General features: G+C 41.4%; 1 protein-coding gene across 3 annotated transcripts in view; it reads left to right on the top strand.

Moving 5' to 3' along the window:
- The window catches only part of LOC137336684 (F-actin-uncapping protein LRRC16A-like), a 371,070-nt gene that overhangs the window by 267,026 nt on the left and 78,095 nt on the right, over positions 1 to 25,949 (top strand). For all 3 annotated transcript variants that reach the window (XM_068001680.1, XM_068001681.1, XM_068001678.1), the window contains exons 24-28: positions 3,048 to 3,146; positions 5,382 to 5,510; positions 12,003 to 12,131; positions 19,620 to 19,795; positions 24,367 to 24,454. In XM_068001680.1, coding sequence (XP_067857781.1) covers positions 3,048 to 3,146; positions 5,382 to 5,510; positions 12,003 to 12,131; positions 19,620 to 19,795; positions 24,367 to 24,454 — 621 coding nt within the window. The remainder of the gene's footprint in view (positions 1 to 3,047; positions 3,147 to 5,381; positions 5,511 to 12,002; positions 12,132 to 19,619; positions 19,796 to 24,366; positions 24,455 to 25,949) is intronic.

Raw genomic sequence — 25,949 nt, 5'->3', positions numbered from 1 at the left:
TATTTCCTTCTCCACTTCCCTTCCACTATTAGGTGGTCTGTAGAATATACCTATTAATGTGTCGATCCCTTCTTATTCTTTGGGGTCGATTTTAGCACCCACGATTGGGTGCGTTCCTGGCGGGGGGGGCCACGAAAATCGGGGATTCCCGGGGCGGGTCAGGAGCCCGGCTCCAACCTGCCCACTTCCGGGTTTCCCACAGACGCGCTGACATGCGCGCGCAGCCCCCGCATGTGGGACTCCCGCTGGCAATTAAAGCCGGCGGGGTGCCTCTTAAGGTATTTATTTTGGTATTTCAGGTCGTTTACAGACCTGATTAACGAGATATTTTAGGAGGATTGGGATTTTACAAACAACTGAGACTGTTTCCCGTACTGGGGGAAACACTCCTAGTTCAAATGGACGTGTTGCAGCCATCAGCCTGTGGCAGCTGCAAAGATCCATTTGACAGGTGCGGGGCGGGGGGGTGGGGAGACCCTCACTCATTGCAGGAGGGCACTCTGTCACTTTGGGCAAAGTTTGGCCTCCACCACCCTCCTCCTAACAATCAAATGCACCAACTTGCACACTTACCCCGGTGTCCAGACACATGTACCTACCTTGCAGACCCCCTCAGATGTACATCTTCTGGATGGGGGCCACCGTAGCTGCAGTCATGACCTCCTCGGAGGGCGAACAGCCTCGCCGGCCACGCGTCCACCTCTGGCGTGTGGAGCTCCACAACACAGTGCTGTGACACATCCACCTGCACAGCAGGAGAGAGGGCTACCGCAGAGAGAGATGCGTCGCAGAGGGCACTACCCTCGCCACAGGGTCCACAGACCGAGGCTCAGCTTCCTGGACCTCTCTGAGCAGCAGTGCACACGGAGGCTCAGAGTCACTTGACATGTAGTCGTGGACATCTGCAGCCTCCTTCATGCCGAGCTGCTCCCAGCTGGCCCGAGCACCATCTTCTTACCTGTCGCTGTCAAAGTCACCACTGCCCTCAACAACTTCTCCGCATCCTTCCAGGGTGCCACCGGGGACATCGCCGACGTCTCTCAGTCGTCTGCACAAAAGAGCCCTGCAAATACACCTACACCCACTCTGCAGTGACACAATGGGTGGCATCAGTTGTGGGTCTTCATTGTGATCCTCAGGAACGGGCATTATTGCACAAACCAGACAAGATTCGCAAAGACATGGCAGTAGTGCTGACAATATAATATGTAATGTGAGTTGGTCAGAAAGTAAATGTAAGTAAAAACCATGACAAACCCTCAAACACCCTTGTGCATCCCCTTCATGCTCACGACACGTTTGCCTTACGCTGTCTACTGCACATATGTGATGCATGCCCTGTGGCTGCAGCACAGGTAGTGGCAGGTTGAGTGAGGCTGACTGTGAAAGAGATGCATGAGAGGGTGAGTATGAGATAGAGCCATGAGATTGTATGAGGATTGGGTTGAGTGGTAGTGGCGGGATGAGTACTGGCGAGGTGAGTAAGTGCAGGTAAGATGAGGATGAAGTTTGAGTGGGTGTGAGGGGTGATGTGACAGAGTAGTGTTGGCAGTGCAGAAGGAGATGTGGGGTGGAGGCGGTGATGTGGCAGACAGAGTGTACGGGAATGAGTAAGTGTACTCACTTTGGCTGACCAACTTAGGTCATTGCAGCGCCTCCTGCACTGTATGCAGGTGGGCGATATGTTGGTGGTGCAGGTGACCTCCTCTGCCACCTCGAGCCAGGCCTTCTTGTTGGCAGACGCAGGCCGCTTCCTCCCGCCCGCCGGGGGGAAGATCTCTGTCCTCCCTGGAGTGAGGCATCATTAAACTGGGAGCAGCCTTCCCCCTGGGCTGCTCCATGCTGTAATTTTTCCTATTTCTTGCAGCATTAGTCAGTGGAGGACTGCCCCTTTAAATAGAGCTCCTCCAGCTGACAGACCTTACTGCGCATGCGCAGTCCGCCCGCCGCGCAGCTTAGCAGCGGGGAATCCGGAACAAGAGTTAAGTGGATCCAATCAGCCTGCGATTGCGTTCGGGACAGACTGATTTCCCTTTTTTCTATTGGTGCATTAATCTCATTGTGCCAAGCCGTCTCCTTTCCTGTCCCTCAGTTCTCATTCTGCACTGACTGATTACTTAGTTTCCCTTTTTGTAATTTTAGCATCCAAATGTTGTCACCTGGTCTTGCTACTGCTTCCATGACCTGCAGTACAGTTCCAGAACACTACCTATATATATTCTAAACTTGATGTAAGTGAAAGATACTATTAAAATGCATGAAAAGATTTTACTTTCCAAAAAGGCCTAATGAATATGGTCTGTTCTGCATCTTAAATTATATAGATATATTATATGTATATATCTACATGGTGTGTGTGTGCAGTATAGAGATTTTGATAATCGTGACAACGCACTTCACTCTATACTTAGATATGATTTGTATCCTTGTATGCACAGCAAACTTTAACTGGAGTTTCGAAGCAGGTTTTCTGAAGTCATTTGAAAAGTGCAGTTTGCCTTTCCCTCTTCTGTTGACAAAGACCACAAGTGTTTCTCTGACTTTACCTAGTCCTGATCGACAGCATTTCAGCAATTTGATCCCAAGAGAAACCAGAAGGCTGGGACCATAGCCATTTGAGTATATGGCAGTAGTTCATCCTACATGAAATAGGTCTGCAGCATTTGGTTAAACAAAGAGTACAGATGATGTAGACCAGACTCTAGTGGCATGGCACCAGTATTTCCCTGTTTAGTCCCTGGAATGTCATTGAAGAGGAGCATCCCTGTCGAGCAGCTCTGCTTCACAGAGCTGCATGCCCTTTGCATGCTCTTTTGGATGCTAATGTTTTGTTCTTGTGCTGTGAATCCCTGATTATGTTGGCAACGTAGGATGGTATTTGAACCAGTCATTTATTAGTACTCGTTAACTACTGTCATTGCACAAGGGAAATGCAAATTTTTCTAATCCTGTTAATATTTTTTTCCTGGAATGTTTTGATGCCTATGAATCATGATGAGCAATGCCCATGTAAAAGGTCTCTTATTTTTGTTTTATCTTCATTATAGATTGAGAACTATCTGCTGCGGAATCATGAGACCAGGAAATATTTGCAGGAACAGGCCTACAGGTTACAACAGGGCATCGTCACCAGCACTACCCAGCAGGTGAGGATGCAGTCAAACATGACTGAACCAGTAAATAATTCAGAGCCTGCAAGTACACTTGAAAATACTTCCTGCTTCTTTGTTAGATGGATTAACTTTTTTGTCAGCTTGCTCCAACTGTATTTCAGACTGTCAAAATAATTTTAAAATACTTCTGAACATTTTGTCCCATTCTTCAGTTATAAGCATGCATGTTTGCAGCCCACTAAAGCTGTTCATAATATTCCTACCATTTCCTGTTTACATTTGATGTAATCGAGTAGAATTCACTAATATTTGGATTGCATCTGTATCTCAATAATGCATGTTTTCTCTTTAATCACAAATTTACACCATTTTAGCCCTGAAATTTGGCTGAAAGTCAGTTCATTGACAATACTCTGTGGCTTAATGATAAAATGTGGAACTGTCGTTTGGGAAAAAAAACTGTTTGGGCAGTAAGCAAGAAAGAAGGTGGTTAAAGGCATTTTGACGAGGGAGAGTGGTGAAGCAGAGGTTTAGATACTGAATTTCAGAGTGCAGGAGCATGGTGGGCAAAGGCTGTGTCACCAGGGTCAGAGGGTACAAGCTGAGCTATAGGGCTGGAAAAGATTGCAGCGATGGAGTGAAGCCAGTGATTGAGGAATGTGAACATGAGGATGAGATTTTAAACTCAATGACACATGCCACGGAGTTTTGTACGAGTTGGCTTTTGTGTAGAGTAGAGTTGAACAGGCTAGCAAGGAGAGCATTGGAAAAATCCAGCCTTACGGTGAAGGAGTAAATGAGGATTCAGGTAGTGGAGGGCAATGAGGATGGGGTATAAGCAGGGACGTGGAAGTAAGTGGACTTGGCAGAGGACCAGGTGTAAAGTTTAAAGCTCAGTTTGTGGTTGAACGGGACACCAAAGGTTGCATATCTGAGGGAGAGGCTAGGGACAGGGCGGGGAGGAAGGTCAGGAAGCGGATTGGAATTGGCATCTATGGCATGAAGTTTCTGTCAGAAACCGAATGGTGTGGCCTTGATCTTGCTGACGTTGAACAGCTGAAAGCTCTGGCTCATCCCAAACTTGATGTCCTACGGGCTGTCAGACAGCATGGTGGTAGTTGTGGAATTAATGGTTTATGCGGAGAGGTAGAGTCGGATATCATTGGCAAACATACAGAGTCCGATCCTATGTTTGTGGGTGATGTCCCTGAGGAGCAGTATGTAAAAAGTAAATGAGGAGGCCAACGATGGTGCCTTCGGGCACACCGGACGCAACCTTGTACTCGAAGAAGAAGAAGCCATTGAAGGAGATGAACTAACTTCATTGGCGACAAAAGGAATGGAACTATGAGAGAACAGTGCCACGTAGGTAGACCATAATAGAGGTAGGATGGAGTGATCAACCATGTCAAAGGCTGTGGGGAGGTCAAAGAGGGATAATGAACCACAGTCACAGTCACATTTGTTGCAGTTGGTGACATCTAACTACACTGAAAAGGCCCAAGCAGCAACTATTAGGGAGCTGGGCAGGAAGTTGAATGACACCGATGCATTTGAGGATCTTGTAGACGAAAGAGAGATTAGAAATAGGGCAGTTGTTCAAAAGGATAGAGGAATTCAGGCTAGACTTTTTAAAAATGCAGTTTTGAAAATGGGAGGGGAGGGAATGTGCTTCAGGAAAATGTAGTATTGGGCCATGGGGTGGTAGTTGAGTGATGAGAGTTGGTTTGTGGGAGGGGTTGGGCGGCGAGTGATCATAGAAACAGCTCAAACCTTATTCCAAATTTTAAAAAGGGGCATGACATTGATACTTTTATCCGTGTATTTGTTAGCGGGTTACCACAAATGGGATGAAAATGAATGGGCCAGCTGACTATCAACATCACTAAGGTGGAAAAGCTCTTGCAGTGTTTTCTTGTGTCAGTTCTGCTGATAGTGTGGATTATGATACTGCAAAACATACTTTTCTCAGGGGTTATGATTTAACACCCGAATCATACAGGCAGAAATGTAAGAACTGAAGAAAGAATCCAGATAGTATTTATAGTGAGAAGGCTATCTAATTCAAAGAAAGCTGGCTAGAAAGTGAAGGGATAACAGATTACAACAGTCTTTGTCATTAATGCTAAGAGACAAATAGTTCCGGATGATTCAAGAATCTGGTTGCTTGATCATGAGTATGGAACTCTCAAGCAGCTAGGTTCACGCGCTAGATGTTATAAATGTAGTCTTTGCTTCTGGATTTGACGCTGTTGTTTCTGTCAACAGATGATTGACCGGATGTGTGTGAAAGTGCAGGATCACCTCAACTCATTGAGAAATTCAGGTGTAGATGCTGTGCAAGACGACGTGCGACTAGCTGAAAACTTTATGAGGGATGCCAAAAACTCCAAAACGGTGAGACCTGAAATTGTTTGACAAGTAAATGTACATAAGAATTTATTTTACACTAAAAGTTTCATGAAGTATCCATTAATGGAGAATAATCTGAAACCACTATAGGCAAGATGTGGGGGTAAACATCTTTTTGGAAAGAGGTGATAATGTATTGCCAAATGCTGGGCCCACCTTTTTTCATGGACCTTTGATGTCATTAGAGCTGTCAACTTTAGCACATCCAAGCTCTGAGATATTTACAAGCCAGCTGGCTGTGTGAGATGGGCAACCTGCATCCAATGCATCAGCTACAGGGATATCAGCACTCCTGAGTCCATCAATATTTTGATTTGTTCCTTCACTATAACCTTAATGTTACAGGCACTACTAAATTCACTTTAACACATGAAAATCAAACAGATGCTGTCAAAGTTCCAACCTCATTACTAACCCTCTACCTGAACCCTTTCTGACTTGCAGCTACACTCTGCCTATTCTTTAGCCCTCTGATACCTTTTATCTGTGTGCTTTTTTTTAGCTAGATACTGCTCATTCAATTACTTTTTTTTAATGTGCTCTCCATTTCAGCAAAAACTGAAATCCCTAGGGCAGCTTAAATCTAAATTAATTCTGTCATCACAACTAATCATTGTGCCTGTTGCCTCCAGAAAGAATTCTCTGTCCCTGTGTACTCCCAACTGGCAGGACCCCATGCACACACAAAATTCTGGTTTCTTCATAGTGCAAAGTGACGTGTGTTACTGATGCCTTTTTCTCTGTCTGCTCTGCATTACGGGCACAGCCACTGTTTTACCAGAAGTGAATAAGTTAAATTCCAGTTTTGTTGCATGGGATTCTTACAATATTTTGCGGATCATTTTCCAAGATTTAATTAATTTATCTTTAGGTCCTGACTCCTGACTATGTCGAATTCTATTTTTATTATGTGGATTTACAGGACGAAATTTTTACTGTTGTATTTGGGACCATATTCTGTACATTTTTCAATGGTAACCACAAATCAGTGGCCTTAATTATGTGAACTAAAGTGCCCCTCTCCCCAATTGGCCCAAGACAGGAATCCTCAGGCAGGAGGATTTGAGATTACGATCTTGTGTTAAACTCCGGCTGAATATTTTGAGAATTGGTAGGCCTGGATATCACATCGTGTCTTATTTAATTTTTAAAATATTTTTTATTTGTGTGCGTGCGTGCATGTCAGAGACAGACAGAAAAAAAAAGAAATTTTCAAATATTGTTAAAATTTAATGAGCAATAATCTCACAGTCACTAAAATTTCCTGTCACTAACAATGAATAATACCAGGCATTCAACCACAACTTTGCAGTCTGCTCAGGGTCTTCAGGCTGACAAAGCAGCCAGAAGATAGACAGGATATTGAACATGATCAAAGCAGCAATGTTTGACCTACCTCAAATCAGCTAATCTTCAATATTTCGCTGTGCTCACAAGGGATAATGATTCAAATGTCAGGAAGGACAAGGCCTTTGGTCCTAATTTACAAATGCATTGTTTTTGCATCCTTGCTGAGCCAAAGCAGAAAATGAGCATTCTTCGAATTAAATCATACTCTCAATTGGTCACACTGGGAAAAGTAGATCAGTGTTGACACATTGGACTTCATTAAAAAAAAAGAAGCTGGTGCGGAATAAGTATTCATGATTTCTGCTTGTGTCCATTGGTCAGTTGATGCAAAGTGTGCGTGTATGAGCATTAAGGACAGGATTGAGGCTATGGTATCCCCAATGGTCGAATAGCCTGCTTAATGTTCACCATCACGATTCACACATGAACAATGGCCAATTAATCAAAGTATTGAAAGTCATCCTTCACGTGTGAAACTACACCCCAGCATGACTCAGAATCTTCATGGGGGAGGGGGGAGCAACCACATCCTGCACCCATGGAACCATACCCCAAGATGAAATGGCACCTTCAGGAGAGATGGGTGATAAAACATCACAAGCCTAGTTACCAAAAGATATGAATTGATTCTCTTGAGTCACCCTTAATACTTCAAGATCAGTGATGATATTTTTAAGTTACTTAACTTTTCTTGTTTTGCCCAATATGTGAATAAAACTGCTGCTAATAGGAGGGGAATTAAAAGGTTCTGCATGAATATTGAATCTATTGCTGTACCAACAAATTAGCATATGTTAACACTTCTAACACTTCTGCTGTTTAATCATAGATGATGTGAACCAAAAATGTTGGTTAATAGCAATACTAGAAGCAGTGGGTACTTGTCTGGTTTTGAGGCCTCTCTCTTAGAAGGAGCCAGATGCACGTGTTCCTGTACTGCCACTCACTTCAGGTGCCACTGCATTGTGTTCATAGTATCATAGTAGGTACAGCACAATGGGAGGCCATTCGGCCCATTGTGCCTGTGCCGGCTCTTTGAAAGAGCTATCCAATTAGTCCCATTCCCCTGCTCTTTCCCATAGCCCTATAAATGTTTTCCTTTCAAGTATTTACCTAATTCCCTTTTGAGAGTTACTATTGAATCTGCTTCCACCCACTTCCAGGCAGTGCATTCCAGATCATTACAACTCATTGCGTAAAAATAAATGTTTCTTCATGTCACCTCTGGCTCTTTTGCCAATCACCTAAAATCTGTGTCCTCTGGTTACCGACCCTTCTGCCTCTGGAAACAGTTTCTCCTTATTTACTCTATCAAAACCGTTCATGATTTTGAACATCTCTATCAAATCTCCCCTTAACCTTCTCTGTTTTAAGGAGAACAGCCTCAACTTCTCCAGTCTCTGCACATAACTGAAGTCTCTCGTCCCTGGCACCATTCTAGTAAATTTCTTCTGCACCCTCTCTAAGGCCCTGACATCCTTCCTTAAGTGGGCTGTGGATGCTGAGTGGTTGAGTATATTCAAGGGTGAGATAGATTTCTGGACTCGAGAGGAATCAAGGGATATGGGGATCGGGTGGGAAATTGGAGTTGAGGTCGAAGCTCAGCCATGATCTTATTGAATAGTGGAGCAGGCTCAAGGGGCCGTATGGCCTACTCCTGCTCCTATTTCTTACGTTCTTATGTGTAGTGCCCAGAATTGAATACAATACTGCAGCTGAGGCCTAACCAGTGTTTTATAAAGGTTTAGCATAACTTCTTTGCTTTTGTACTCTATACCTCTATTAATAAAGCCCAGGATCCTATATGCTTTTTTTAAAAGCCTTCTCAACTTGTCCTGCCACCTTCAAAGATTTGTGTAAGTGCACCCCAGGTCTGTCTGTCCCTGCACCCCCCTTAAAATTGTTTATATTGCCTCCCCTCATTCTTCCAACCGAAATGCATTACTTCACACTTCTCTGCGTTAAATTTCATCTGCCATGTGTCTGCTTATTTCACAGTCTGTCTCTGTTCTCCTGAAGTTTGTTACTATCATCCACATTGTTTACTACATTTCTGAGATTCATGTCATCTGCAAACTTTGAAATTATACCCTCTATATGAAAGTCCAGGTCATTAATATATATCAAAAAGAGCAGTGGTCCTAATAGTGACTCCTGGGGAACATCACTGTATACTTCCCTCCAGTCTGAAAAACAACCGTTCACCACTACCCTCTGCTTTCTGTCCCCCAGCCAATTTTGTATTCATGCTGCCACTGTTGCCTTAATCCCATGGGCTTCAATTTTGCTAACAAGTCTATTATGTGGTACTTTATCAAATGCCTTTTGAAAGCCCAGTACACAACATCAACCGCACTACCCTGCTCAAGCTTCTCCATTACTTTGTCAAAGAACTCAAGCAAGTTAGTCAAACATGATTTTCCTTTAACAAATCTGTGCTGACTTTCATTTATTAGCCCATACTTTTCCAAATGCCAATTAATTTTGTCCCAGATTATTGTCTCTAAAATTTTCTCCACCACTGACATTAGGCTGATTGGCCTGTAATTGCCGGGTTTATCCCTCTCACCTTTTTTGAACAGGGGTGTAATATTTGCAATCCTCCAGTCCTCCGGCACCAACTCCATATCTAAGGAGGATTGGAAGATTGTGGCCAGAGCCTCTGCAATTTCCACCCTTACTTCCCTCAGTAAACCAGGATGCATCCCATCTGAACCGGGTGACTTTTCTACTTTGAGTACAGCCAATCTTTTAAGTACCTCCTCTTTATCTATTTTTATCCTATCCAATATCACTACTACCTCCTCCTTTACTGCTACAGTGGCAGCATCCTCTCTAGTGAAGACCGATGCGAAGTATTCCTTTAGTGCCTCAGCCATGCCCTCTGCCTACAGGAAGATCGCCTTTTTTGTCCCGAATTGGTCCCACCCTTCCTTTGACTACTCTTTTACTATTTATATGTTTATAAAAGACTTTTGGGTTCCCTTTTATGTTAATCGCTAATCTATTCTTATAATCTCTCTTTGCCTCTCTTATTCCCTTTTTTAGATCTCCCCTGTACTTTCTGTATTCAGCTTGGTTCTTTACTGTATTATGAACCTTACATTCATCATAAACCTCCTTTTTCTGTTTCAATTCAATCTCTCTATCTTTAGTCATCCAGGGAGCTTTAACTTTGGATGCCCTTCCTTTCCCCCTCATAGGGACGTGTTTACTCTGTACCCGAACCAACTCCTCCTTAAAGGCTTCCCATTGTTCACTTTTTATGTCAGAGTTGGAGAAAGTCCTGAAAGAGGTGCCTCAAGGATCAGTGTTGTCACCCTAAATGTTTCTACTTTACGTTAATTACCTGGGCTCAGAATCTCAGTGTAAACTTGACTATGCCAAACTAGAAGGGGCAGTTGAAGCCGAAGCTGCAGTTTGAGGTCAACAAATTAGTTGGGCAAAATATGTAAATGCATGGAACAAAGGCAGATGAATTTAATACAGACAAGTGTATTATACTGCACTAGGAAGAAAAGATGAATGAAGCACTTCAGGAATGGTATTCAAACATCCCTGAATAACGTCAAGAGATCTAGGGGTTTTACTAAAATTAACATGTAATATGTCCAGGTACTACAGAGCAGTAATCAACAAAGCAGATAGAATGCTGAACTAGGGTACAAGTCAGGGGAAGTCATGTCCAAATCGTGTGATGCTCTGGTCAGACTGCATCTTGAGTGTCTAGTTCTGATCACTGAGACCCAAGAGATACATTCAAGCACTGGATGCGGTTCAGAGAAGAGCCATGAGAGACTTGATCCATAGAGCCAGATGACTGAATTATGAGGAAAGACTCCAGCCTTGAAAGGAGGTGACTGAAAGTTAACTTTATGGACATATATAAGATAATAAACAGGTAACAAATAGAAAAGGTAGATCTAGAACACTACTTCAAGCTAAACCATGAAAGAAGGGCAAAAGGACGTGTCCAAACTAGTGAAAGGCAAATTTAGGACTGATGTCAGGAAGTTTCTTCACACAAATAGTGATCAAAACTTGAAATGGACTTCCAGTTGGGTTAGTGGAAATAAAAACCCTAGAATAATTAAACCCTAGAATAATTAAAAAACCTGTGGCTGCCATGATTGGGGGCAGGGGAGGGGCTGTAGGCTTTTTCTAGATGGAGAAGTCAAGATCAGACTGACCTTTCTCACCTCTACCTACCTTACAATCTTATGAAATTGAATAAATGTTGTAGAAAACCAATAAAAAAAATTGAGTTGTTACGAAGTATTTAATTTATAATTTTTTGTGAGTTTTGTAATGCTGTAGGTGAGGATAACTGCAATGAAGAGTGACAGTATCAGAGACTCCCTAGTCACAGATTGTATGTGTCAGGGACATAGAGCTTCCCTCTGATTTGGCTTGCCAATATGTCATCATATCTACCTTAGTAAAATATCCTTGAGGCACAACTTAAGTGTTCTAATCATTTTTGGTCATGTTGTGCAAGGTTTAAAGAAAGATGTTTCTTTTGTGAGTGTTAACAATATGAGTATTGTTCAGTTATAGGCTGGAGCAAGCCCTTGCTAGAATACCTTTAGCTGTTATCCTATCTAGGTTTGCCATCTTCATTGCAGTAAATGCGAATATATAACACATAAAATACTTTGTAGTAAGTAATATTAACCATTTCAGGATCTCTGGACAATGTGAGGTGGTTAGCATTGTGATTTGTTCATAGATGGTCTGAAATTATGCTGGGTAATGGGGAAAAATAAATATTGTCCATGTGGTTAAAATGTAGATAACTCAATATATTTGTCACTTATTTCCAATTTTTCCCTCTTGTTCTGAACATGCTGATCACTCACTGGGATATGGCTCTCCAGGCACTGATCACCTGTGAAGCTTCACCCAGGTGGCCATTATTTGTGTAAGACTTGACCTAGCTAAAATCAGGGATTGAATCTGGGATTTGCTGGTTTGCATTGCTCATTTACCCCTGGATAAACTAACTGAGCTATTGAGAATCAGCCAATGCACTTATTACTCAACTGTAGTATTTTTGAAAGTGGGGGATAAACAAATGTGTAATTCACATGCCATTTCTTCTCATAATGAAATGCCTCTTGTCTTTAGCTATTGCCAAATCTTTATCACCTGGGAGGAGTTTCTTGGGCAGGAATCAGTAGTTCATCCAATCCCATTCAGGAAAAACTGGATTCCATGGCTGGAGAAGTAACTCGGGTCGTAGATGAACAGCTCAAGGTATCTGATGTGTGATTGGAGTCTTAACCTACCAGTTATTACAACCACATGTGTGTTTATGAAGTTGGCTCTTGCTGCTAACGTTGCATTCACTTTATGCTATGCAGTGTGATTTATGTGAATGCAATCTGCATAATCTAATTTAGATTTATGTTCGTCCAAGATATGCATTCAGCTGCAAGTAGTTACAAGCTTGGTACATTTATTGTGATGTAAAAAGTAAGAATTCTAATCAACATGGTGCTTTTCTTTATGCAAAGTGGTTATTCATTGGAAACTGCAGTGTCAGGGTAAAATGTCAATAGATTACTCGAATCTAAAACTATTAATCTTTGTTTTCACCATTGTGCTTCTGTGATGACACTGGATTTTTTTCCAGTGTTTCTGTGCCTCAGGAGTCATAGAATTTCAAAATCATTTTGCCCATTGATAGTGGGCTGACTGAAGCAGGCAGGGTATTTGTCTTTTATTGATATAAGAACAACATCTAGGTCAGTTAAATAACAGGATGGAATTCATCAATGTGGACTATGTATTGCTAACGTTCACTGTGCTACTGAATAAAGTGAATAGTGAGTAGTTTCTCTTGACAAAGGATTCCATTTGTGTTGGTTGCTTGTTTAACGTGATTCATCCAGTAAATGGGGACTTTCATATTCGGGGAAACTATAAACGCACTGATCTTTTCCAGTTTTTGCGATGCATGATGTGATTTTAGAAAAATTTGCTGAGATTAAAATTTGAGGGTTTTTTTTTTGAAAAGTGTACTGTCACTGTGTGATTTAGCAGTGTTTAATTCTCACTTGGTGTCAAATTTTCCAACTTGTGTAAATCCAATAACTCCCTCTTTTCACTTTTCTGAATATATTTCATCTGCATGAGGCATCAAGGGTGACTTGTGGCAGAATATCTGTTGGAACATTTGTTTCCATAACACAAATCAGGATTCATTTCCAGTTAATAGTTTTCTTTTGTTATACATACCTCGCAGCATTTGAATATTAAAACCTTGGTAAGAATCTCGCCTCTCATCATTTCTGAGGCTGAGATATCCACAGAAAAGTGGACAGTGACTGTTTTAAAAGAGAACACGGAACAAATTACACATTGTTTCTTACATGCCTAAAATAAAAATTATTAGTGTACTCTAAATGTACTTGTTCAACAAATCTGAGTCCCAGTTAAGAACAGCCATTATAGGATCTCTTATCCCTCAATATGCCCACATTTTTCAAGCTGTTCTAGGAGGTCCAACTCTCCTGTGCAGCCTTGACATCAGCATATGTAAGCCATGGTTGGCTTCCTTCTAGTAAGAAGACTGATCTTTTCAGCTGAGAGAGATTGGACCATGCACCAAAAGTGCAGAGAAGATTTGATGCACATATTAAAATGCTAATAATCTTTAATTGATCAGGAAGCAAGTCCATCAGAGCTTGTCGGTTTTCCTAAGCTATGCTATTTCACTCATCTACCACCATTGCATTGCCCTATACGGTCTAACTTTTAGTTCCTGCAATTTTATATATATTGGGGGACATCCAACAGGCAGCCGAGAGTATTTGATTAATTCTACTTTATCCTTCGTGGGGGATAAAGATTGAAATGAAATTTCTGTAGTAAGTATACTTGTATGAAGTGAGATTGATGTTTTCACTTCATGGGAGATTATAACCGCAATCAATGGTTGTTGCAACTTGAAAAATTGATAATGATGAATCTGATTAATTTAAGCCTCCTTGCAGCCTATCCATTATCATCCTAACCCCCTACTAATCCTTTGGCATTTGTGGTCAGGTAATTTGCAGGATAACTACCTCCTTGGTATAAGAATTTTCCCCATAGAGGAAGCTTCCATCTTCTGCAACAGAAAGACATGAATTGTATTGACTACTCTCTAGATGTGTGTGAGTTTCAGCAAAATAGACAGCACTGCATCTGGCGTATGGCACTGAATGCAAATGGCAGAGTATAACACAAGATGGCATGTTCTTGGGCATTGAATAGTTAATAAAATAGTCCCAGGGTCATCATTAGTTGCCAAGAGGCAGAGAAATTCCCTGCCTGCTTCCCTGTCAATCACTGATTATTTCAAGCAGTGTGCTGACTGGAAGGTTCTCCTGAGAGGCAGAGAGATTGCTGTGGAGCATCATGCCTTAGAGGCAGGCATCACAAGAACTCCAAGCCTGTAGGTTCATCAATATGCATCTCAGGATTTTTTTGTGTGTATGTTCAAACGTATCACATAATATCAAATTAGACTGGTTAGGTCAGGCAAATGTGCAAAACTGAAGGCAACTGGATTAACTGCCCTTGGATGTGAAATATTTGTGTAAAATAATTGGAGAAATTTAAAAGGCATTTACTGCAGTTTTGTTTCATTGTAATTGGTGCAAATGTCATATAAAAGACTCTTTTGATTAATAAATGACATCAATTACCAATTTGAAGAGTACTACTGGTCAGTTTGCAGTAAAAAGACAGGAAAATTGTTCCTTTGAAGAAAATCCAGCTACGATTAGCAACTTCAACAGACGAAAATGCCAGAGTTCATTCAGTGTCTGTCACCATACTAAAATAGCAAATTTCATCTTGCCGTACATAGCTGAAAGTGAGAAGGGCAGATCACCCAGAAAGTTTGTGAGGCTGTGGCTCCGAATTTACCGGTCTTTCATGGAACCATTTAGGTGTTCCCTTGCTGACCCAGCAAGTTTATCCTATCAGTTGCTGAGCCACACAAACAAAAAAGAAAGGAAGGCTTGCATTTTTATAGTGCCTTTCACGACCTCAAGACGACCCAGAGCGCTTTACAGCCAATAAAGTACTTTTTGAAGAATAGTCATTGTTGTAATATAGGAAACGCGTCAGCCAATTTGCACACAGCAAGCTCCCACAAACAACGATGTGATATCGACCAGATAATCTGTTTTAGTGATGTTAGTTGAGGGATAAATATTGTTCGCAACACCGGGGAGAACTCCCCTGCTCTTCTTTGAAATAGTGCCATGGGATCTTTTATGTCGACCTGAGAGGGCAGACAGGTCCTCGGTTGAACGTCTCATCTGAAAATCGGCTCCTCCGACGGAGCACAACCTTCTGACTTAGAGGCAAGAGTGCTACCACTGAGCCGCGGCTGACACCTAGAAGGTCCTAGGTTCAATCTCCGGTCTGTGCTGAGTTAGTTGAGCTTGGCTGGGGCGGCAGTAGAGACGCTACAGTTAATCTTCGTGCCTTGTGCTAGGAAAGTGGGGAACTCAGTCAGGCTTCCTACTCCTGACTGCTATCCAGTGATCTTTGCTGAAAGTGTAGACATTAGGCAAGGGCAGTATCAAGCTCAGCTGTGACACCTTCCACACTCAAAATAGACTGCCAGCACTGTGAAAGCTCGCGCGTGAAAAACGACCACTCGGGTCAAATACCTGAGAGCATCCATGGAACTATATTCCAGCAAAGAGTCATCACTTTCGCAGGGGGTTGGGAGAGGAGAAAGAGAAGTTGAGGCAGGATAATGCACCACAGTCAGAGGATAACATTTGAGACATAGAAAAGAATCACCATCAATGGCTTCTCTTTCTGCACCCACACCATTACCTCTGCAATCCCCCAAGAATTTATGCTTGGCCCCTCCTTTTCCTCATCTACATATTTCCTCTTGCTGACATCATTCACAGACGTGGGGCCAGCTTGCGCATGTACATTGACAACACCCAACTCTACCTCGCCAATCATCTCTCTTGATTCCATCACTGTCTTTGTGTTGTCAGACTCTTTGTCTGACATCCAGTTATGGTTGAGCTACAGTTTTCTCCAGTTAAACATGGGGAGGCTGAAACCATCAACTTCGGTCCCCGCCATAAATTCTACACTCTTGCCTCCATCCCCTTCCCTGGCCACTTTCTCAGGCTGAACCAAACTATTTTCAACCTCGGCGTCTTAATGAACCCTGAACTGAGTTAATGACTCCATATCCTTTTCATCACCATAAGACCGTAAGAGTTAGGAGCAGGAGTAGGCCATTTGGCCCCTCAAGCCTGCTCTGCCATTCAATGAGATCATGGCTGATCTGATTTTTACCTCAACTCCACTTTCCCGTCCTTTCCCCATATCCTTTGACTCCCTTGCTGATCAAAAATTTGTCTAACTCAGCCTTGAATGTATTCAATGACTCAGCCTCCACAGCTTTTTGGGGTAAAGAATTCCAAAGATTCACGACCCTCATCGCAACTTGCTTTTCCACCTACCTTTGTATCATCAGCAAATTTGGCCACAAAGCACGCTGTTCCTTCATCCAAGTCATTGATATATATTGTAAATAGTTGAGGCCCCAGCACTGAGCCCTGAGGCACCCCACTAGTTACAGATTGCCATTTTGAAAATGACCTTTTTATCCCGACTCTTTGTTTTCTGTTAGTTAGCCAATCCTCTATCCATGCCAGTATATTACCCCCAACACCATGAGCTCTTATCTTGTGCAGTAATCTTTTATGTGGCATCTTATTCGAATGCCTTTTAGAAATCCAAATATACTGCATCCATTGGTTCCCCTTTATCCACCCATCACAAAGACCTCCTACTTCCACCATCTTAACCCCCTTTGCCCTTACTTCAGCTCATTTTCTGCTGAAACCCTCATGCATGACTTGACTATTCCAATGATCTCCTGCCCAGCACCCTGCCCTCCACTCTCTGTAAACTCCAGCTCATTCAAAGCTCTGCCAGTATCCTGTCCTGCTCACCTATCACTCCTGTGCTTATTGACTCCCAGTTCCCCAACACCTCCAATTCTCGTTCTTCTGTTTAAAGTGTTTAAATCACTTTGTGGCTTCACTCCTCCCTATCTCTGCAACTTACTCCAGTCCTACAATTCCCCCCCCAACTCGTTATTCCTCTAACTCTGTCCTCTTGTTGCACTACCCCGTCTCTTTGCTCCTCCATTGGCGGCCGTGGCTTCAGCTGCCTATTATCCACACACTGGATTTCCGTTCCTAAACCCCTATGCCCCCAACTCCCTCTCTTCCTTTTAGACCCTCATTAAAACTGACCTTTTTGACCAAGATTTTGGTTACCCCTCCGGATAGCTCCATTTTTGGCGTGGCATCCATTTCTCTGATTATGCTTCTGTGAAGCACCTTGGAAGTTTTTCTACATTAAAGGCACTACATAAATGCAATTAAATCTGATTTAATCCTCTTGGCTGACACTACTACTCTGATATTTAACTTCTATTTTTGTTAAGTTTTTTTCCTTCTTTTCCCCTTTCTCTGTGTTGCTTTTCTTCACAGTTAGTGCATAGCAGGCTCTGAATCCAACTGTTACTAGCCCTGTGACAGCAGCAAGTGTCGAGCTCCAAATGTCCCTCTTGCCTTGTGGGGAAATAATTGATTAATACTCAGGTTCAACATTATGTAAAGGCACTGAGAATGTCTTTCCAGGTACAACCACAACAGTGTTTCGGACTTCAAGCACTGTGCCACTCAGTCACTTCCAGAATTGCCTTGCATATTACAATTTGAATAGCAAAGAGCATGTCCTTCTGCTCAGTATTCTGAATCTGAGTTTCCTGTGCAGTACAAATTAAATACTTTACCTTGGGTGGGCATTGCAATAGTCCCTCCATGTTAGTGACTTCCTATCTTGGTGCATTTTTGTTCGAAACTTTTTTTGGTGGGAGGGTTACCTGGAGACATGAGGCTTCCAAATTATTTCTGACTAGGATTAGAGAATATTCTGGGGGAAGAAATCTGTCCTGGCATGGGAGTTTTGGTACAGTAGTTGAGTATATTCAGAGACCGTAGGGATAGCTGAATCACAGGTACCCACGAGAACCAATTTCCCATCAGTCTTCTCGGCCCAGAAGTATCTTTGTGGTAGATCAATTATCATGGATTAAGAAGCATCACAGTTCTCCAGCTCCTTTGTATTATTAGGGCCACGCACAACCCTCTAGGATCTGTTTCGTGTTGCAATATGGCATTTTGCACCAAAGATATATGGGCAGTCGATAGGGCCAGGACATGAAGTGCCCTCTGAATCTCATTATCTTCAAAGAAATGCAAGATTTGAAGGCCCATCTTATTTAAGAGTGTGCTTTTTCTTTAATACACTTTAAATTAAGTTTTCTAGAGGGTGTGGTTTCACAATCTTTTTATTCACTGTTCCAGTTGTTGGGTCCATTCTGGTATTTTTGCACTTGTCTGTGAATCATTGTAATCATTCCACTTTACTTTTTCTATGAATTTTTTGTTGAGCTGCTTCTGCACGCTCCCACCGCCCCCCCCAAAAAAAAACAATGCAATATCTAGATTCAGGTTTGTATTATCTAGTCTCTCTCTCCTGGAAAGTTTTGTATGTTCCTAGTGGAAAAATATTGCAGTATAACCTATTCTACTTCAGTTGATTGAGATGTACAAAATTATGAGGGGCCCAGATAGAGTAAACGGGAATTACCTGTTTCCCCTAGCGGAGAGTTCAAGAACTAGAGGACATAGATTTAAGCTGATTGGCGGAAGGATTAGAGGGGACATGAGGAAAAACTTTTTTACCCAGAGGGTGGTGGGTGTATGGAATTCGCTGCCCGAATTGGTGGTAGAGGCAGGGACCCTCAACTCTTTTAAAAAGTACCTGGACCTGCACCTAAAGTGCTGTAAGCTGCAGGGCTACGGACCGGGTGCTGGAAGGTGGGATTAGAATGGGCACCTGGTTGTTCTTCGAGCCGGTGCGGACACGATGGGCCAAATGGCCCCCTTCTCTGCTGTATCTTTTCTATGGCTCCATGAACAGCAAATGCAAGTACATATCTCATGTAGTTTAATTTGATAAACTTTAAGTTGTTGAATATGGCCACTTAAATCAGGGCTGACTCAGCTTTTTCTCATCATGAGCCACGTAGTGTTTACCGTGGAGTTTTGATGGCCGCCTATAAAGTTTAAATCCATGCTTCCATTAATTTGTATATATGTCACATTGCTGATCCTAACACATCTAGGTGTTCTGATTTAGGATTTATCCATCTATGAGGCAACTGTACTAAGAACATCACTTCCAAATGCCCAGGCACACACAATTCAACAGGGCTGGTTATGAGGCTGGTTAACAAATCTTCATCTCAGCTAATGACTTCAGAAATTTTACTGAAAAGTGTATTTGGAATTTTGTATCTTCCCTAGTGTGCTGCAGAATCAGGTGACAGGTATGGTCTCTCAAAAAAAAAGTTCAGGTTGAGTATTCTGTTATTTGCTATTCTTCAAGGATTTCTTAGAACTTCTTCTCTCAAGGATATTAAGTAGATAATTGTTGAATTGGTAGAGCATTGGGTTTCGTCCCCTTACTATATAATTAATTCAGGCATGTACTTTAATCACTTTTTTCCCCCTATTTTAACTCTCCTTATATAAATGTTACACTGCTGTTTCCACAGTTGACTACAGCTTTCACAACAACCAACTTTAAACCCTTCCCCTTTTGAGTTTTTTTTTTATCTTTGCTTTATAGACTATGTTGGAGTCCATGGTGGATGCAGCTGAGGGACTGTGCCCTCACGTGATGAAGAAAGCCCACCTGCGGCAGAATTTAATACAGGCCAGCACTGAGAAGGTTTCCATCCCTCGGACTTTTGTCAAGAATGTTCTACTTGAGCAATCGGGCATCGATATTCTTAATAAAATTAGGTAATTTGGTATTTGATTCTATTGTACATTGGCAGTAATGGCAGTCATCATATATTACAGCAGAACTCTGCTTGATATTATATGACCAATTCAGACAAAAATAAACTGTTAACAGGACAAATCAAGTCATTCTGAAATTAAAAATCCGGCCCATATGGCAGTACCACTGACTTATTGATTATACTTAGAGATAGGCTTTAACTTGATAGTCTTCAGCATTTTTACTAGTGGTTTGAACTCGATAGTAAAACCAGTCTAAATCCTAGCAAGAATGATGACCAGGATTGATTATAGAAGTTGAAGTGTTGATGCAAAGTGCCTTCTATCACCAAATCATGTTGGCCGCTACGAGCCACATGACAGCTGCTTGGTATGGACCTTTTTTGTCCTGTTTTGTCCTACTCACCTCTGAGGCAAACAGGTTGAGTAGATTCTACAGTAGGCTATTAATAAGATAGAATCTAGACAGACGTAAAGGGCTCAAAACTAACAAATCCTTGGCAACAGATGGTATTTATCCCAGGGTACAGACAGACAAGAAGTTTGTGAAGTGCTGACAGTCATTACGAGAAAGTCACTGAATGGTGGGAAGCGCCACTGGATTGAAAACAATCCAACATAATACCCATATTCAAAAAAAGTGGCTAAATCTAATCCAGGCAATTATAGACCCACTAGTTTTGCATAAATAAAGCAAGAATGAACTTGAATTTATATAGCATCTGTCAAGTCCTTGGGGCATCCCAAAGCACTTCACAGCCAATGATGCACCTTTGAAGTGTAGTCATTGTTGCAATGTAAGCAAACACTGCCAATTTGTGTTCAGCAAGGTCCCACAAACAGCAATGAGATAAGTAACCAGATTATCAGTTTTAGTGGTGTTGGTTGAGGAATAACGTTGGTCAGGATATCAAAGAGAACGCCCCAGCTCCTCTTCAAATAGTGCCATGGGATCTTTTATGTCCACGTGAGAGGGAAGACGGGGCCTCGGTTTAACATGTTATCCTAAAGACGGCACCTCCAACAGTGCAGCACTCCCTCAGTGTCATGGTAGATTATATGCCCTAGTCTCTGGTGTAGGGCTTGAACCCACAACCTTCTGACAGAGGGGAGAGTGCTGCCACTGAGCCAAGGCTAAATAATAGGTGAAATAATGGAATCAACTGTCAGAAGGCAACTTGGGTTATTATTAAACAGACAATCCTCAATTAAAGCAGCCACGCATTGTTTCTGAAGTTGAAGATCATACCTGACCAACATCAGTGGCTTTATTGAGGAGATTATATCACTTGTGGGCATAATCTCATGAGGGATATGGGGATTGGGCGGGAAAGTAGAGTTGAGGTTGAAGATCAGCCATGATCTTATTGAATGGCGGAGCAGGTTCGAGGGACCGTATGGCCTACTCCTGCTCCTATTTTTTATGTTCTTATGAGCGGCTCATACCTAAACTTAAAACAGTCAAGGTAAAAACTGAAAATGGCTAAAGTAAGGGAAACATTGGATTCTTGTACAGGAGTGATGACTTGATGGGGGAGGGGGAAGAACTGAATGGAGTGCCTCAGTGATCAGTAGTGGGACTCTTACTGTTTCTAATTTGTATCAGTTAACTGGATTCAAAAACTCAATGCAAAGTGTTCTAATTCACAGATAATTCCAAATTTGGTGGGGTGGGGGAAGTTGAGCCAGGGGAGTAGCCAGGAAGCTTAAAAAAAGGAATTTTATAGCACCTACAACAGAACAGTAGCAAGTAACATTTAGTAGAGGTAAGTGTAAGGTACTGCACATTAGAAGGAGAAATATTGGGTGATACACATACACTGTATAGTTTAGAGATCGCTGGAGGTTGAAAGCTAAGTAGGCGCTTAATAGATTTAGCATGACATCACAGTGAATTTTCCAATTGCACAAGATAAGAACTCATGGGGTTGGGGGTAATATATTAGCATGGATGAAGGATTGGTTAATGGACAGGAAACAGAGAGTAGGAATAAACGGGTCATTTGGCAGGCTGTAACTCGTGGGGTGCTGCAAGGATCAGTGCTTGGGCTTCAGCTATTTATAATCTACATTAATGACTTAGATGAAGGGACCGAGTGTAGTGTATCCAAGTTTGCTGATGACACAAAGATAGGTGGGAAAGTAAACTGTGAGGAGGACACAAAGGCTGCAAAGGGAAATAGACAGGTTAAGTGAGTGGGCAAGTAGGTGGTAGATGAAGTATAATGTGGGGAATTGTGAAGTTATTCACTTTGGTAGGAAGAATAGAAAAACAGAATATTTTTTAAATGGTGAGAAATTATTAAATGTTGGTGTTCAGAGAGATTTGGGTATCCTTGTCCACGAAACAATGACAGTTAACATCCAGGTACAACAAGCAATTCAGAAGGCAAATGGCATGTTGGCCTTTATTGCAAGGGGGTTGGAGTACAAGAGTAAGAAAGTTTTGCTGCAATTGTACAGGGCTTTGGTGAGGCCACACCTTGAGTACTGTACACAGTTTTGGTCTCCTTACCTAAGGAAGGATATACTTGCCTTGGAGGCGGTGCAATGAAGATTCACTAGATTAATTCCTGGGATGAGAGAGTTGTCCTATGAGAAGAGATTAAGTAGAATGGGCCTATACTCTCTGTAGTTTAGAAGAATGAGAGGTGATCTCATTGAAACATATAAAATTCTTAGAGGGCTTGACAGGGTAGATGCTGAGGGGCTGTTTCCCCTGGCTGGAGAGGGGGCATCGTTTCAGGATAAGGGGTGGGTTGTTTAGGACTGAGATGAGGAGGAATTTCTTCACTCAGGGTGGTGAATCTTTGGAATGCTCAGTCATTGAGTATATTCATGACTGAGATTGATAGATTTTTGGACTCTAAGGGAATCAAGGGATATGGGGATCAGGCGGGAAAGTGGATTTAAGGTCGAAGATCACCCATGATCTTATTAAATGGCGGAGCAGGCTTGAGGGGCATATGGCTGACTCCTGCTCCTATTATGTTCTTAAGTTCACCCACTGGGAGCATATATTGGGAAAGCACAGGCACATGCAACCCATGATTTCTGGGAGTGTGCAATCAGAAAATTTACTCTGATACTCAGGAGCAAGTCAACAAACTGAACTATGCTGAACTATATTGCTAGATCAGTAAAACTAGAGTATCCTATGCTGTAGCCCAGGCTGCATCTTGAATACTATGCCCCGTTTTGGTCACTGTCACAAGAGCAAGTTTTAAGTGCCAGAGGGGGTGCAGTCAGCAGATCATGAGGCTGATCTTTAACATGAAAGGATTGAGCTAGGAGGGAAATCTGTAGAGAAATTGGAGTTCTTTAGCCTGGAAAGAACATAACTGAGAGGGAACCAAAAAGGTATGCAAGATAATAAACAGTACAGAAACAGTAAATCCAGAGCATTACTTCAAGGTAAACCATAACAGTAGGACAAAGGGCATAGGTTCAAACTAGTGAAAAGCAAATTTAGGATATCAGGAAGAATATCTTCACAGAAAAAGTGAGCAATGCATGGCCTCCAGATAGAAAATTGGAGCACTGTTGGATGTTTTTTTGGAGGGGATTGCAATTTTTCTCTTGAACAGATGAGTTAAGATGGATGAATAGTCTTTCTCGTATGTATTTATCTTGTGTATGTATATGAAATTCTGGTCTTTTGAAAGCACTGTTTGTGGATTTAATGGCCTTTTCTTCTTGCATACTTTATTTTTGTTCGCTCTCTCCCTTTTATATATTCATTAAATATCCATGTGAAATAGTTCATGATTTGGGAAATGCAATAGATTTGATCTAAAAAGAAAACTTTGAAGTGCATGATTGTAATGAATAGTTATTCTCTAATATTTATTTAATAGATTGAAGTACAGTCCTTTCCAAGTTTAAAGAGTTGACACAGGCTGCGCTTACTTACAACACATCAGTTTTGAATTTTATTTGGCGATAGTGGGGATGACTTTTTCTGAAAAGGATGAGCAAAGTGAATAATGTAATTCCAACCCTGAGCCATTGCCTCATGTAAAGATCTCTACATTGGTATTTACAGTTGAACAGTTCGAGGGGGGGAAAGAAAGCCATTACAGAAAAAAATTACCGAAATAAAGTTCATGTTTTGCATAATTCTACGAAGCCTCTCTGCTGAAGTGTGCAGTTTTTATTATCAGTTTAAAAAAATCCAAATTCATTCACTATTTACTATGACTTGAGATTTGTTTTAAAGAGGCAAATGAGTTAAATTTCTCTGCTTTCGCTTCTAGGATTGAATCCCAACTGTTAGAATTAAAGGTTCACCCTCTAGTGGCCAAAGGACCCAAAGTGAAATCTATTTGGGTGGTCTCACCCAGTTTCTAGTACAAAGCTCCTTATAATTTCTCACTAAATTGAGCATACTTGATGTGGGAAGTGAAAATGCTTTACTGGTGCAGTAGGAAGTGATCTTGAGTTTAGCTTAAGAGTAAGGAGAGCTCTATGGCACAAGGAAATATTTATTTCTGGAAAAACACAATGCATTTTGCTCTAAAGTTGTGAAATGTTTGTAATACATCTGTTGTCTTTCTCCAATTCTCGTGTAGTGAGGTCAAGCTGACTGTGGCATCATTCCTGTCTGACCATATTGTGGATGAAATTTTAGAAGCACTTTCAAGCTCACAGCACAAACTGGTAAGTGGCAAACCTGCAATTTTTGTATTTGCTTAGCACTTATTTATCTTATTTGCTTTTCATAAATAGTGAAATGATGGGTAGAAGTTTTAAATTTAGGTAAAAGGACCAAGAAGAAAGTATTTAAAGCAAAATGTAAAAACAAACATTTAGTATAATATTAGCATTGTTCTTCACTGCAGTTAAGCTTCTAGAAGTCATAGCTATGAGTAGTCACTTTTTCCCTCCTCTATCTTCACAGTTTTAATGGAAGACCATCCATGTAACTAAATTGAATAACTCTGGCCCGTACTGGAACACCAGTGAAAAGTTACACCATTTACACTGGCGGTATCTTATTTTGGAGAAATTCTAATGCATGGAATAAAGTAGTGTAGAGCCATAGTAGTTTACAGCACAAAAGAGAGCCATTGTGTCAGAGTTGGCTCTTTGCTTCTAGCAATTGAAAACTAATCCTGACAGCCCATGCTTTCCCCATAGCCCTCTATTTTCCCCTGCTTCAAATACTTATCCACTTTTCTCTTAAAAGGTGCAATGGTCTCGGCCTCAATTACTCCCTGTGGAAAATCATTTATATACTGTGTAAAGTAATTTCCCTAACTTCTCTCCTCACTCTCTTAGTGATGATTTTAAATTGACCCCAGTCACCGACTCCCCAACTAGAGGAAGAAATCTTTACCCATTTACCCCATCAGAATCGTTCATAATTTTTAAAAAAACTTATATTCAATTTCTTCTTAGCCTTCTCTACTTCAGTGGAATGGTCCCAGTATCCCAGCTCTTTCTTCATAACAATAATTGCTCATTGCTGGTATCAATTGCAGAAAAAAAATGTAAAACAAGGAAAATATATTCCCTGAGACTAATGGGCACGTCAACATTGTTTTACATGGTGTAATTGATTACTTATCCTGTTCGTCCATGGTATTGCGTAGAAATGCATATTTGTCACACTCACAAGTTACTAATATTTTGCATGTAACATACACTTGCATATATCTGAAGCTCTGCTTTTTGGAACACAATATGTGACAATGTTATAAACAAATGAATTTTACTAATTTACATTTGTGAATTACTTTATCTAATCTGTCAAATAAGCTGCTGTCATTGAAATACAAAAATAAAATATGCAGTGCAGCCGCAGCAGTCTAGAGTACCCTTATGTTATGTCACAGTCATGTTGTTGCCTGACTGGAAAAACTCAATGGAATCGGCATTGGAACACTCCACGTGAATCTTTTCCACAAGAATCTCTGAGGATTCCTTGAACATTTTGGATATGTTTTGTGCATTTTATGCAACAAAAAATATAAACTGTACATATATTTTGAAACAAATCTGCATGTTTTTTTTTCAAAAAATATACTTTATTCATAAAATTTGCAGCAGTACATACAAAACAGTTGTCATATCACTTTCCAAACGTACACAATACAGATTATACAATTTGCAGGTTACGTTAGGTGCAGTACAATGAACACATTGGACATCA

This window comes from Heptranchias perlo, chromosome 2, assembly GCF_035084215.1.
Source record: "Heptranchias perlo isolate sHepPer1 chromosome 2, sHepPer1.hap1, whole genome shotgun sequence".
Classification (NCBI taxonomy): domain Eukaryota; kingdom Metazoa; phylum Chordata; class Chondrichthyes; order Hexanchiformes; family Hexanchidae; genus Heptranchias; species Heptranchias perlo.
Note: the sequence above shows the minus strand (reverse complement) of the source record. Positions and strands in the feature narration are given on the sequence as shown.